Below are 14,704 nucleotides of genomic sequence, written 5' to 3' on the forward strand. Positions count from 1 at the left end.
AATTACACACAGGGAACAGGACTGCTGAGTACAAAGTCTCCTCTTTTTTTTTAAACAGACTCTTCAGAGTAGCACAACACCAAGCACGTGCTAATTCAATTATTCAGGTAGAACATGTGCATGTACATTTACAATACAACATAAACCGATAAAAAGAACCGTGTTGACCCAACTGCTCTGCCTTAGCCAGCACCCATTTTAAACGAAAATTGCATTCCAATACCACTTTACGTTCCTTGAATAGTCTGAACCCTTCCTGCACCTGGCAAGCCATGCCTCCCTTGCAGATCCCACTGGATACTCTCTACCTTTAAAGGGGCATTAGCAATTGTACCAGCCGGTTTGTCATATTTTCTTTTGAGCCCTGGTGCCACAATTGTCTAAGGGCTAAATCCATAAAGGGACTTTAGACATTGCAATGCTCAGTGTTGCAGTGCCTAATTTTTAGGTACTTTGCCAACCAATGGACTCCACAACCCATTAATTAGGTGCCTAGACTTCTTATACAAGCCATGGGGAGAGAGAGGTGCCTAAGAATAGACTCCACAAAAGCCAGCCCACTAGGTGGGGAGCTGCCTAAGCTAGCCAATAGCGGATGTAGATGCCAAGGAAAGGGGTGGGTCTTAAGCCGTGCCCCTCTCAGGGAGTTTGGTGCCTAAATTCAGGTTTGATGGAGGCAGCTGTTTCCAGCTGGGTCTCACAGCTGTGAACTCTCTCCTGGAACCGGGCACATAAGCCATTTTTCTGCAGTGGGACATGCCTAACGACACGCACAACGGCAGCGGCAGCCTATAGCCCCATAGTTAAGGCACTCACCCAGGATGCAGGTGGCCCAGGTTCAGGGGATGGGGAGCTGGGATTTGTAGATGAGTCGCCCACTTGCAGGTGAGTGTCTTAAGCACTGGGAGATTCTGGTGTGGGTCTTTCTCGGTCTTTCCTGGTGAAGCTGAGCCACTCTGTATTTCTGTATTCATTGGGCCAAAGAGCAAGTGAGAATGACTCTCTAGTCCAACAGTTAGGGCACTTACCTGAGAGAGAGGAAACCCATGTTCAAATCCCTTCTCCTTACCAGGCAGATGGGGAAATTGAAATGGGGTCTCCCATGTCCCAGCTGAGTGCTCTAACCACTGGGATAATTGTTATGAAGGAGGCTGCTTTCTTCTTTTCCTTCTCTTCCCAGACGTTTTGTGTGGAGTTAGGCATGCTCTGAGCTCACCTACTACACTGGGTCTGATAGGCAATATAGGTGGGACAACACCTAATTTGGGGTTTAGATGTGTCAAAGGCACTGAGCTCCTGGGCAAGGTCAAGACTGAGGCAGCTGTGTGCATACCAAATATGGGTGCTTAGGGTAATTTTACAGTGGCAATATAATCATAAAGGGACTTTAGGTGCTTGTAGGGTTAGGCAGCAGCTGAATTAGGGGTTTGAGGATCTCAGTGGTTCCTAAATGTTGGAGTTGGGCACCTAAAGTGGCAGTTAGCCACCAAAGTCCTTTTGTGGATTTGGCCCTACATTTTTTAATTCTGAAGCAACGTACCCATAAAATGCACTGTGAACAATGGAGTATACAAATTCTGAAATTGGTAGTGTCAGGGTGTCATAAATATAAAGGGAAGGGTAACCACCTTTCTGTATACAGTGCTATAAAATCCCTCCTGGCCAGAGGCAAAACCCTTTCACCTGTAAAGGGTTAAGAAGCTAAGGTAGTCTAGCTGGCACCTGACCCAAATGACCAATGAGAGGACAAGATACTTTCAAATCGGGGGGGGGGGGGGGGGAGGAACAAAGGGTTCTTCTGTCTGTGTGATGCTTTTGCTGGGAACAGATCAAGAAGGCAGCCTCAGAACTTCTGTTAAGTTAGTAAGTAATCTAGCTAGAAATGCATTAGATTTCCTTTTGTTTACTGGCTGGTAAAATAAGCTGTGCTGGATGGAATGTATATTCCTGGTTGTCAAGGTTCCTCCCCCACTCTGAACTCTAGGGTACAGATGTGGGGACCTGCATGAAAACCTCCTAAGCTTACTTTTACCAGCTTAGGTTAAAACTTCCCCAAGGTACAAACTATTTTACCTTTTGCCCTTGGACTTTCGCTGCCACCACCAAACGTCTAATCGGTATTATTATTAGGAAAGAGTCCATTTGGAAACGTCTGCCCCCCCCCAAATCCTCCCAAACATTACCCCCCCTTTCCTGGGTAAGGTTTGATAAAAATCCTCACCAATTTGCATAGGTGACCACAGACCTAAACCCTTGGATCTTAAGAACAATGAAAAAGCATTCAGTTTCTTAACAGAAGAATTTTAATAGAAGTAAAAAGAATCACCTCTGTAAAATCAGGATGGTAAATACCTTTCAGGGTAATTAGATTCAAAACATAGAGAATCCCTCTAGGCAAAACCTTAAGTTACAAAAAGACACAAAAAGAGGACTATCCATTCCATTCAGCACAGCTTATTTTCTCAGCCATTTAAAGAAATCAGAATCTAACGCATATCTAGCTAGATTACTTACTAAGTTCTAAGACTCCATTGCTGTTCTTTCCCCTGCAAAAGCATCACACAAACAGAGAGTGAGACTTTGTTTCTCCCTCCCCCCAGCTTTTGAAAGTATCTTGTCTCCTCATTGGTCATTTTGGTCAGGTGCCAGCAAGGTTACCCTGGCTTCTTAACCCTTTACAGGTGAAAGGGTTTTTCCTCTGGCCAGGAGGGATTTTAAAGGTGTTTACCCTTCCCTTTATATTTATGATACTGGTTTTGTGTCTTTTTGTAACTTAAAGTTTTGCCTAGAGGGATTCTCTATGTTTTGAATCTGATTACCCTGTAAGGTATTAACCATCCTGATTTTCAGAGGTGATTCTTTTAGCTTTTCTTTAATTAAAATTCTTCTTTTAAGAACCTGATTGATTTTTCATTGTTCTTAAGATCCAAGTCTTTGGGTCTGTGTTCACCTGTACAAATTGGTGAGGATTCTTATCAAGCCTTCCCCAGGAAAGGGGGTGTAAGGCTTGGGGGGATATTTTGGGGGAAGACGTCTCCAAGTGGGCTCTTTCCCTGTTCTTTGTTTAAAACGCTTGGTGGTGGCAGCATATGGTTCAAGGACAAGGCAAAGTTTGTACCTTGGGAAAGTTCTAACCGAAGCTGGTAAGAATAAGCTTAGAGGGTCTTTCATACGGGTCCCCACATCTGTACCCTAGAGGTCAGAGTGGGGAAGAAACCTTGACACAGGACTTGACAGAGAGCTCTTAGCCAGACCTCCTGGGTCCCTCCCTATGCTGTCTTAAAGCAAAGTGGGACAACAAGAACATCAGAAAGGTTGTAGGACATCTGGTTAATTTTTCAGGTGGACCCTAGTGCTGTGAATGTCAAAGTCTGCTTGCTCTGTAGGGAATGTTCTGTATGCTCATGCGCTCAGCTAATGCTCAGTAGGGAGTGCAGAATCTCAAAGCAGAAAAACTATTAAATTGGTGGGTCCGGACCATTTTATATGGAGGTGTAATCAGAAAGTCACATCCTGGTTTCTTTAGGGACGTTAGCTATTTATGTAATGTTGTAAGCAGTAAAAAAAACCTCACAACATGTGCAGTTATATTGGCTACCCACCATTTGCTTTGGATATGTTGCTTGCCCATATGTTTTCAGTCAACCAAGATGTGGAAGTATCTAGTAAATATTTCCCTACCCCCATCCTCTTCCTTTATCTGTCTTTATGGAATGTAATTGCTAATGTGTATGTGTACCACAGCCTGCAGTTGAATGAAATGTCATGCCATCTCAAGGGCTTGTGGTAGAGGCCACCTCTAGAGGCTTATTCACACAGGAAATAAACTGTTGCTCTAGTACAGTCAATGGGGATTTTCCATTAGCTCAAGCTGGGAGAGTTGGTATTTTATGGAGCAACGGGTTCCAAGTTCAATCCTTGCTGATACCTATGAAAGGTAGCAGTATTTGACAATGGGACTGCTCAAGAGTGATAGAATATGCTCCTTTTTGCTGGAAACAAGCATAATACCTCCACAGCATTTCCAGCTCTGCTAGCAAAGGCAGGGAGAGACAACCTATCAATGCCATATTAAAAGAGAGTTTTGTTGTGTGCTTGCTCATTTGAGTGTAAAGACTGGGTTGTAATTATGTAACACACACTTATTAAGGTTCACAAAAATACCGCCAAAAACACCTTCCGATAGCAAGAGGAGAAACTTGAGATGGGTTATAAATGCTGTACTGTCTGTAGGCCAGAATTAAACCCTTGGGTGAGAAGAAATTATCCGCATCACTGTATTGGTTTTATTGTCTTGTTATTCTGTGGGAGAACACGAGAGTATCCAGGAAAAACATGCTCCTAAATGTTTTTCTGCTGATCTGCAAATGGGCTATTTCCAAATTGTGTGCTGATGTTCCCAGAACTTTTTTATGATACCAATGGAATTTTATATATTGCTCAGACAAATAGAAAAACACTCTAGTGGTAAGAGGTAGTAAAATGTGTACTGGGCATCCAGGTGTTGTTATAGCCATTGTCTCCACCCTCAACAAAAAAAAAAGTGGTGTTGTTGAATCCACTGCTCTTAGTTTTTAGGATATAATCAGGGACATACTAGTTTTATCTATTCATAATCAGATGTTTTATTGTGAGCATCTTTGACTGAAAAAGGTATAATTCTACAGGACTGGAACTCTGCTTCTTCATTAAACACAGCAATGTGGCACAGTAGACCAGGTGTACAGCCCAATGAAGTCAGTGGGAAGACTTCCACTGACAGCAGAGTTCTTTGATTCAGACCCTTAATGAAAGGGCTCAAGAATACATTATGAAATTCATGGACAACGTATTTTTAAACACATTTGATCTGCCTTTTTTAGAATCATAACTACTTCGTAGAAATAGCGTGTTTACTGAATTGTGTATTCAGTCTGACTTCTGAACCACAAATGTATATTGTGTAATAGCCTTATCTAGAGTTAACCTGACTTTATTAGGGCTGAACATTTTATAACAGCTCACTCTTTTGGTTCCTTTCCCACACTGGTTTTAGCTTTTAATCCTCTCTTTCTCCTTTGTGTGTGTCTGCGTGTGCAAGCTTTCTGTATTTTCTGCTTAATGCATTTTTTCCCATGTAGCACACATTTTCTTCTGCAACTTGTGTGTGTCTTATATTCAGACTAGTTCTAAATATTGAAAAAAAATCTTTGGGGGGTGTAGTGGGGTGGCTGCCCACTCCTATCCTAGATGGGGCTTCAGCAGGCTAGGGAGGTGGTGCACGTGGGTGGCCAATCAGAGAAGGCCTGCTAGGGAGCCAATCAGAGGCTGAGTTAGAGACAGCCAATCAGAGCCAGACTCAGCCATATATAAAGGCTGCCCAGGAAGGGAGTAGGGTAGTCTCCCCCTGATGGTCAAGGGAGGAGGACTGGCTACTGGGCTGAATGGTAGTACCTTGGACAGAGCAGTGCTGGGGAGCTCTGACCAACAAAAACCCCAGGCTGCTGGCCTAGGCCAGGCAGGGGCGTAGGGCCGAAGGGGAAGTGGCCCAGGGACAATAGCAGGGCAAGGGGAGAGAAGAATGGCAGAGAGGCTGCTGCTAGAGGGTCTCTGGGTTGGGACCCAGAGTAGCAGGTGGGCCTGGGTCTGTCCCCCCCCTTCTCCTTGTGCTACACCTGGCAGAAAGGGAGCGTGGCCTGATCCAGGCTATGGCTGGTTCCTGTGATAAGGGGCTAGACTTAGAGGCTGCAGCTGGCCACTACAATAGGTGCAGATTGTGGTCTGCTGGTAACACCAAACCCCTGGAAGGGGGTGAGATTGGAGCAGTGGGCACTGCTGGAGGGCAGTATCCTGAAGAGGATGCTGCCGAGTGGGGAGCAATGAGGGTCCCTGAAGCAGCAGAGCAGATGAAGGGCAAGGCACCATGTGAAAAAGGTGCTCCATGACTGGACAGAGCTAATTCCTGGAGCAACAAGCGGGAGGTGCCAGTGGTGGTGAGTCTTAACCCCGTCACAGGGGGGGAAAAGCTGCTTTGTATGTACATTCCTCTGATTTTTAGTTTCTTGCTGCTGAATCCATTGGCCAATTTTCTAGAGAAGAGCCATGTAAGGCAGAAAAAGAGAGAATGAGGTTTGGTTGAGTTTGAATATATGCCAAAATATTACCTAGCAAATTCACTCTTAACAGTTTGTGTTGCCTGACACTTTTCTATCTTGTTAAATATTTATAAACAAGACCATTAAATATGTATATTTACTATTCAGAAATATACTTGAGATCTAGATTTATTTGTATATAGGTGTGCCATAGCGGAGAGGGATGTCAGCTCTGAAGCAATTTGGTGATGTAACTGGGAATGAGGTAGTGGATACAATTTTCAAAAACACTTAAGTGACTAAGACCTATTTGCAAACATGCCTATAGGCCAGATTTACAAAGGTATTTAGGTGCTTAAAGATACAGATAAGCACCTAGTGGGAGTATCAAAAGCATGAAAGCAGGTTAGGTGCCTAACTCCCATTAATAGTGGGATTTACATACCTAACTCACTTAGGCACTTCTAAAAATCCCACTAGGTGCCTATCTGTATCTTCAACACATAAAATCATTTTGTAAACACTTAGACGATAATAGAAAGAATAGTGAGCACGGATTTGTCAATAATGCCAAACCAATTTAATTTTCTTCTTTGAAAGGGGCACTAGTCTAGAAGATTCGGGGAGGCAGTAGATGTGATATATCTTGATTTTAGTAAGACTTTTGACACATGACATTCTCATAAGCAAACTAGGGAAATGTGGTCCAGATGAAATTATTATAAAGTGGGTTCAAAACTGGTTGAAAGACCATACTCCAAGAGTAGATATCAATGGTTTGCTGTCAAAGTGGGAGGGCATATCTAGTAGGGTCCTACAGGGTTCAGTCCTGCAGCCAATACTAGTCAATATTTTAATTAGTGACTTGGATAATGGAGTGGAGAGTGCTTATAAAATTTGCAGATGACACCAGCTGGGAGAGGTTGAAAGCACTTTGGAGGACAGGATTAGAACTCAAAACGATGTTGACAAACTGAAGAATTAGTTTGAAATCAACAAGATGTAATTCAATAAGTACAAGTGCAAAGTACTTAATTTAGGAAAGAAAAATCAAATGCACAACAGCAAAACTATCAATAACTGACTAGTCGGTAGAACTGCTAAAAATGATCTGGGAGTTGTAGTGGTTCACAAATTGCATATGAGTCAACAATGTGATACAGCTGCAAAACAGACTAATATCATTCTGGGATGTATTAACAGGAGTGTCCATATATATGACATGGGAGGCAATTGCCCACTCTACTTGGCACGGGTGAAGCCTCAGCTGGAACACTGTCCAATTCTGGGCATCACACCTAAGAAAAGATGTGGACAAATCTGACAGAGGACAGCAACAAAAATTCATAAAAGGTTTAGCCAATCTGATTTATACAGAAAGGTTAAAAATAACTGGGCATGTTTAATCTTGAGAAAAGAAGACTGATAAGTCTTCAAATATGTGAAGGAGTGTTATAAAGAGTACAGTGAGCTATTGTTCTTCTTGTCCACTCAAGGTAGGATGAGAAATAATGAGCTTAATCTGCAGCCAGAAATTTAGAAACCTTCCTTATAAGGGTAGTTAAGCTCTGGAATAATCTTCCAAGGGATGCTATGAAATTCCCATCATTAGAGGTGTCAGGGATGGTCTACATTTACAGTACTTAGTCCTGATTCAGTGAAGAGGTTGGACTTGATGACTTCTCAAAGTTCCTTCCAGCCCTACATTTCTTGGATTCTATAATTCTAAATATGTTTGCAAATCTGGACCTTAGGCACTTTTGAAAATATTTTCCATTTATCCTTTTCGGATAAGAGGTATCATTGCAGAGCTGTTCTCCTGCACTTATTTTATGTAATACTTTTACAGTTTAATTATTCAAAGAAAAGTTCCCCATTTTTTCTCATATACAATGTTCATTAATCAAGTTAATAAAATGTTCACTGACATAACATTAAACTATGTAACCCTGGAACCAAACTGACATACATGGTGAAATAAGAGGGCCTAATGGGTTGAGCAGTGAATAGATCCAATCAGCTGGAAGTGATAACACTGCATAATAAGGCACACAATAGGCATTGTATTGATTGTACAATAATTCATGTTTACATGCTCTGTGGAATGAGACTTCTGAATGAATGCCATCAAGTCACCTTACGGAAGGCCAAATCCTGGTTACTTGACTCATGCTGCAAATTAGTCCCCCTCTGTTATTGCTAGAGGTATATAAATATTGTTGCATATGTAGCATAATAGGAAAAGTATTTGATTTATGGTATGCAGTCTAACCTTTGAAGCTGATCAATAGATGTTATTTATGTTTATTTATTATTATTTATTCCATCAACCTTTGGAAAGGGTTGAAAGTTCATATTTTGAGATTACTGCTGAACAAATAATACTTATCTGGGGTCAGAGTTAAGGCTGTTTTTGATGAAATATGCATTTCAGTATACTTGATAAGAATAATCTGTTCATTTATGGACAGCATAAGGTTTATGATCTTGACTATTCACATGCTTGCACATGTGTTTATTTGTAAATAGTGTGATAAGTGACGACAATGAAATTACTTAACTGTTGTTTTAAAGTAAGGGCCTGCTTTTCCATGGGACCTTGTGTAGATTTTTAGGACTCAATTCTCAAAAGGTGTTGGACCAAAGGGATGGGAGACAAAGTGCTCAGCACTTTAATGGATTGAGCCTTAACCCTGTAAAATACTACCATTCTGATACCGTGAGGAGTAAAATTGTCATTGTACTGAAATCCTGTATTGTAGTCAGAACAATAAGTGTCAATATATTTTTTCCTTATCCCTTTTTTCATTTTTTTACTGCTCTAACAATCTTAGACACATAAGGGATGTAATGAGCCTAACTAGTTCCAGCTAGGACATTTAAATACACAGAATAGACAAAGTAGAGAGACTGAGTTATTAATAAAAGCACTAACAGCATTTGTAGGCCCCAGTACAGAAAAGCTTGGCTGTGCCTGACTAGAGCTGGTTGAAAACACAGTAAAATGTTGCAAATATCTTGTAAATTTGTCCTGTTTGGGGTTTTTTTATTTCAACAATTTGGACCAGCTCTGGCTGTGATCCTGTGAATACTTACTGAACCCACATGCTTAAATTTACAGTCCAATTGACTTCAATGGAACTACTCACAATATGTAAATTTAAATACCTTTGGTTTTGAAGGATTGGGGCCCTATTCAGGAAGGTCAGTTAAGCTTACATGGCTTCCTGACCAAGGAGGGATATAAGAACATACTTAAATGTTTTCCTAAATCAGGGCCTTAATATTTCTAGATTGTGGTCTGAACACTACTCACTTTACTCAGGAGTAATCCCACTGCAGTACACAGGATTACTCACTTAAATAAGGCAAGCAGGATTTGGCCTTATATTGCCATATTATGCAAACAATTTTTTTTACATAAGGGTCCCAGAAGCTGTGATATAAGAAACCTCCTACTCAGTAAATAGAAAGGGATTAATGTCTTCACTAGCAGTAAATTCATGTCTCATTGGCTACCAAATCTTTAAAAGCAAGCAAACACACAACAACAAAAATGCACTTTGCAACTTTTCAGTTTTAGCACATCAGTTCTTATCGACTTGTTTCACACGCCAAATTCCTGCTGAATTTTGGGAGTAAACCTTCAATCTAAAATACCTGACCACTTTTTTTGAAGTAAAAATATTCACACTTCATTAATAATTTTCCATCATTCTAATAAACTTATTTCAGCCTGCAGGGTACATTCACTCACATACCTTTAATTCGCCAATAGAAGACAGGAGTCCTGCCCCGTAAGCACGTAGCTGTCCCTCTTGTTTGCAAAGGCCAAATTCGATAGTAAAAAAATAGCACTGTGAAAATAGATACATACAGATATATGTAGCGAAGCTGTAGACAAGCACTTGAGTAGCACCAATTGGTACTATTTTCACTTGAGAGCCCCATTTCCTCAGATTTTCATGTTTTTTAAATAAGTTGAGATCAAAGACACTTTTTGTTACGTACTTTAAATGTCATGTTAGCAGTAAAGTAGAGCTGTATAAAAAAGCGCACACAGGGAAAAAACCAGCAAGATTGTGCTTTTTCTCTGGTTTCCCAGTCACCAAGGGCCAGATTTTAAAAGGGTATCTAGGTGCCTAAAGATACGGATTGGTGCTGAGTGGTCTTTTAAAAAAAATCCTAAAGACATTTAGGCCTAGATTTTTTTTTAAAGGTATTTAAGTGCCTAAATCCTACTGATTTCAATGGGAGTTTGGCACCTAACCTGGTTGGACACTTTTGAAAATCCCAGTGGGCACCTCTGCATCTTTAGGCACCTAAATACTTCTGAAAATCCCATCCCTAGGTCCTAGTTCAGGACACCATTTAAGCATATTCTTAATTGCAAGTAAATGCTTAAGACCCATTGACTGATGGAATTAAAGCTGAACGTGTGCTTAAGAACTTTCCTGAACTGGGGCCTTAGCCCTCATAAGATTTTACTAACTTTGCCATAAGTGAAGAAAAATGTCACTTGCTTTCTAAATTAGACAATTACAGCCATTCCAGTAAGCTCAATGGACCAATCCTTTCCAATTGTTCATTGAGGTCTATGTTCAACCCATAAAACTAGAAGGGCAGTTCATACTGTCTGAACAAAATTACTGAGAAATTGTGTAAAAGATTAGCATAAGAATAATTACATCTAATTTGCATTAACTACATAAAACTCTGTTAAATATTACAGAAATCTTTGGGAAACACAGGTATTTCAATATCTCTAAACTGGAAAAGAAAAGCCAAATCACTTCTGCTCCTAACAAGTTTTTTGCTTTTGATATTACACATTAAGACTTTTTCTCTACCATATATCAGCATGTAAAAATAAGGAAATATTGTTGCTCACCCCAAATAAAGCATGCACATCAAATTAGAGTAGTAAATAACTATGTGCACACAAAGGTTTTGGGAATCTGGTTTCCAGTACCCATGGAAATACTTCATTCGTAGATGTAATTGTGCACTATTGCTTTATCTGACACTAGACCAAATTCAGCGTTTGTGTAAAGGAAAAAAAAGAAAAGGAGGACTTGTGGCACCTTAGAGACTAACCAATTTATTAGAGCATGAGCTTTCGTGAGCTACAGCTCACTTCATCGGATGCATACCGTGGAAACTGCAGTAGACATTATATACACACACAGACCATGAAACAATACCCCCTCCCACCCCACTGTCCTGCTGGTAATAGCTTATCTAAAGTGATCATCAAGTTGGGCCATTTCCAGCACAAATCCAGGTTTTCTCACCCTCCGCCCCCCCCCCCCCCCCCCACACACACAAACTCACTCTCCTGCTGGTAATAGCCCATCCAAAGTGACCACTCTCTTCACAATGTGTATGATAATCAAGGTGGGCCATTTCCTGCACAAATCCAGGAGAGTGAGTTTGTGTGTGTGGTTGTTTGGATGGGCTATTACCAGCAGGAGAGTGAGTTTGTGTGGGGTGGGGGGGCGGAGGGTGAGAAAACCTGGATTTGTGCTGGAAATGGCCCAACTTGATGATCACTTTAGATAAGCTATTACCAGCAGGACAGTGGGGTGGGAGGGGGTATTGTTTCATGGTCTGTGTGTGTATATAATGTCTACTGCAGTTTCCACGGTATGCATCCGATGAAGTGAGCTGTAGCTCACGAAAGCTCATGCTCTAATAAATTGGTTAGTCTCTAAGGTGCCACAAGTACTCCTTTTCTTTTTGCGAATACAGACTAACACGGCTGTTACTCTGAAACCTGTGTAAAGGAAGTACAACATCATTGAAGCTAATGGAGTTGCATCTCTTGTATGAGATCTGAATTTAGTGTATTGTTTCAATTAAATGCATCCAGTAATGGGTGATGCTCAACAGTATTTGGAGCTCAAGGTTCTCTTGAGGAAAAACAGTCCAGAATTAAGCTTCAAATAAGTATTAATCTGAACCTCTTGAGTCTGGATCACTCAAGAGTTTTTGTACTGCCTGTTTCTCTCAGCAGTTCTGCTCTTCTTCTGGTAGCTGATAGAACTCAGAAATGAAAAATAGTTTTTAAAAGTTAACCAAACATTTCAGAAATGAGAGTTTCATATGGAATTTGGCTCCAGAAATACCAAATTCCAAACTAAATGCATGGTTGGTTACCCCCCCCCAAACTGTTTCCCCATACAAATATTTATCTAGCTACTCATTAATATCAATTTTTTTTCTTTTTCTCATATAAAAGTTGAGGAGGGACTACTAATTTGTTTACTACAGCACTATGCAAAAATATAAGGTAGAGGTTAATGAAAACATGCACCTATAGTTTGAATCAAAGCCACTATAGTTTGAATCAAAGCCCACTAAAATCCATTGACTTCAGAGGGGAATTTATCAGGTACCACTAACAGCCAACAGGCACTGAAAATCACAAAAAGCACGGTTACAGCACAAGAGTAAATCAAGAAATCTAGATTCTATTTCCAGCTTTGTCTTTGGCTTGTGCAACTCAGCTGTGGACAGATTTTCAAAGCTAGGCACAAGCAGCTAACATGCACTAGTAAATGAATGCCAAGTCAATTGTTTAGACAAGGCAAGTGAGGTAATATCTGTTGTTGGACCAACTTCTGTTGGTGAGAAGCTTTCCAGCTACACAGAGCTCTTCCTCTGATCTAGGGTCACAGCTAAATTACAAGATTGAATAGCTAGTTTAGCATAAGTAGCTAGCACATATTCTAAGGAACCATTCAAGGTGAAGTGGCCCATTAACACCCCTGTACTTGGAGGACAAAAAGGGGGGGCAGAAGGCTAGTGGGTTAGTGTTGTAATAAGCCATAAATCTAGTGTCTTTATTAATACCATGATTTTAGAGTTTAGCAGAGTTATGAACGTAAGTTCCCAGGCTCGTCTTTTGAAACTGTTGTGCAGGTTTTCTTTAAGTCAGTTGATTCACATATAGCTGCCCTTAGGCAACATGAAAACACCAGACTCTAAGCTCTTTGGGGCATTGACTGTTTCTCACTATGTATTTGCACATCACCAAGCACAGTGTCCTTGGCTGGTGTCTCCAGGTGCTACCATAATATAAATAAATACTTTAATTGCTCACAGAAATTAGGTAGCTTGAAATCCTACATTGGGCGCAAGCAAATGTGTATGCAAAATCTAGCCCTTGATCTCACTATTAGTTTCCCCATTTGTAAAATGAGGAAAATATTTTCCTATCTGACAGGGATGTAATTAACCCATATTTATTTGCAAAGCTATTTGAGATCCCTGCATGGCAGATGCTATAGAACTGCAAAAAGCATTATCATTATTATAAAAGGAATAACTTTTATGAGCATGCACATGCTGAAAGAACAGATTTTTGTTAGAATGGCAGTTTTGGAAAGCCTGTATTCTGTGTAACTTATTTAAATCAAACATATCTAAAGTGACCAGATGGTAAAATATAATGTGTGTCTGCCTACTACTAATTTATGGCAACGTTACACATTAAGAAAAACCCTTTAAATGAAAAGCTGATGTTGGGATACATTTGCCGTATGCAAATAGCTACAATATATCAATATATATCTTTGAAGAGGTCTCTGCTTTAAGTAAGAAAATGAGATAGCTCACACAATGCTGCCATCTTCAGATCATTAGTCAGCAGTACATCATTATCACCACTACTGAAGATCCAGTTTATTATCTGTGATCTTGCAGGCTTTGAACAACTGTTCTACCAAGTCTACAAATAATGAAGCATATTGATAAAGAAGCTAAACATTAGTCATATAGCACCACATATTAAAAACCAGAGGCATAATATATGTGCACAATTGCATGTCTACAGCTGCATGGTTAACTGTCATGACTGCACAAATGGTATAAATGCAAATGCTGTTTGAGTTATTGAAGGAACAAAAAATCACCTGCCATGCAAAATCATTCAATTTGCACATGCAGGCACAAATGTGAGCATGCAGGCTTTGGTTCTCTGGTTTCAAAGAGATGACCGACAATTTCTCCAGTCTATCCAAAACACTGCAGCTACATTCATCTTCCTGCCCCGCTGCTCCAACCATGTCAATCCCTCTCAAACTCCTCCACATCAAGGTCAGCCTCACCTTTGCAGAGCTACTCTGTTCCGCTTTAGCCTAAATCTGGGCTATTGATACTCTCCCTCTTGTGACCTATGCTGTTGCACACTACCTTCTACTTAACTATGCCTGTGTAGCCTTCTCACACTCCCATCTCCATGCCTTCCCCCCCACCCCAAGCCTCTTTGCCTGGAATAGCCTGGTTTAGTTCTTTCTACACGCCCAGTGCCGTCACTCCTCTAATTCCTGCCTCAAAACACTTACTCTCTCTTTCTGTTTTTCTACCACCCAATCTCCAGTCTGGTGCTCTCTGCTCCCACTGTCACCTGTTATCATTTACAATGAAAGGAAATGCAAATACATTAAAACTGTAAACAAGTATCTTTAAAATATTACAACTCAAAATATGCACTAAATGAAACAAATCTCATCAGCTTCCATCGTAAACAATGAACCCTTTCAATATCCCTTTTTCCCCTTTTCTTTGTCTCTTATCCTTCCCTTCCAAAAAAGATTAATACTATATAATATGAGTAAAGATCAAAT

At 40.5% G+C, this 14,704-nt stretch overlaps 1 protein-coding gene across 1 annotated transcript in view; it reads right to left on the reverse strand.

The window, feature by feature from the left end:
- Positions 1 to 14,704, reverse strand: part of TPH2 (tryptophan hydroxylase 2) — a 72,008-nt gene that overhangs the window by 1,671 nt on the left and 55,633 nt on the right. The window contains exon 9 of the mRNA XM_073327758.2: positions 9,836 to 9,931. Coding sequence (XP_073183859.1) covers positions 9,836 to 9,931 — 96 coding nt within the window. The remainder of the gene's footprint in view (positions 1 to 9,835; positions 9,932 to 14,704) is intronic.

The sequence above is a fragment of the Lepidochelys kempii genome, chromosome 1, assembly GCF_965140285.1.
Source record: "Lepidochelys kempii isolate rLepKem1 chromosome 1, rLepKem1.hap1, whole genome shotgun sequence".
NCBI lineage: Eukaryota > Metazoa > Chordata > Testudines > Cheloniidae > Lepidochelys > Lepidochelys kempii.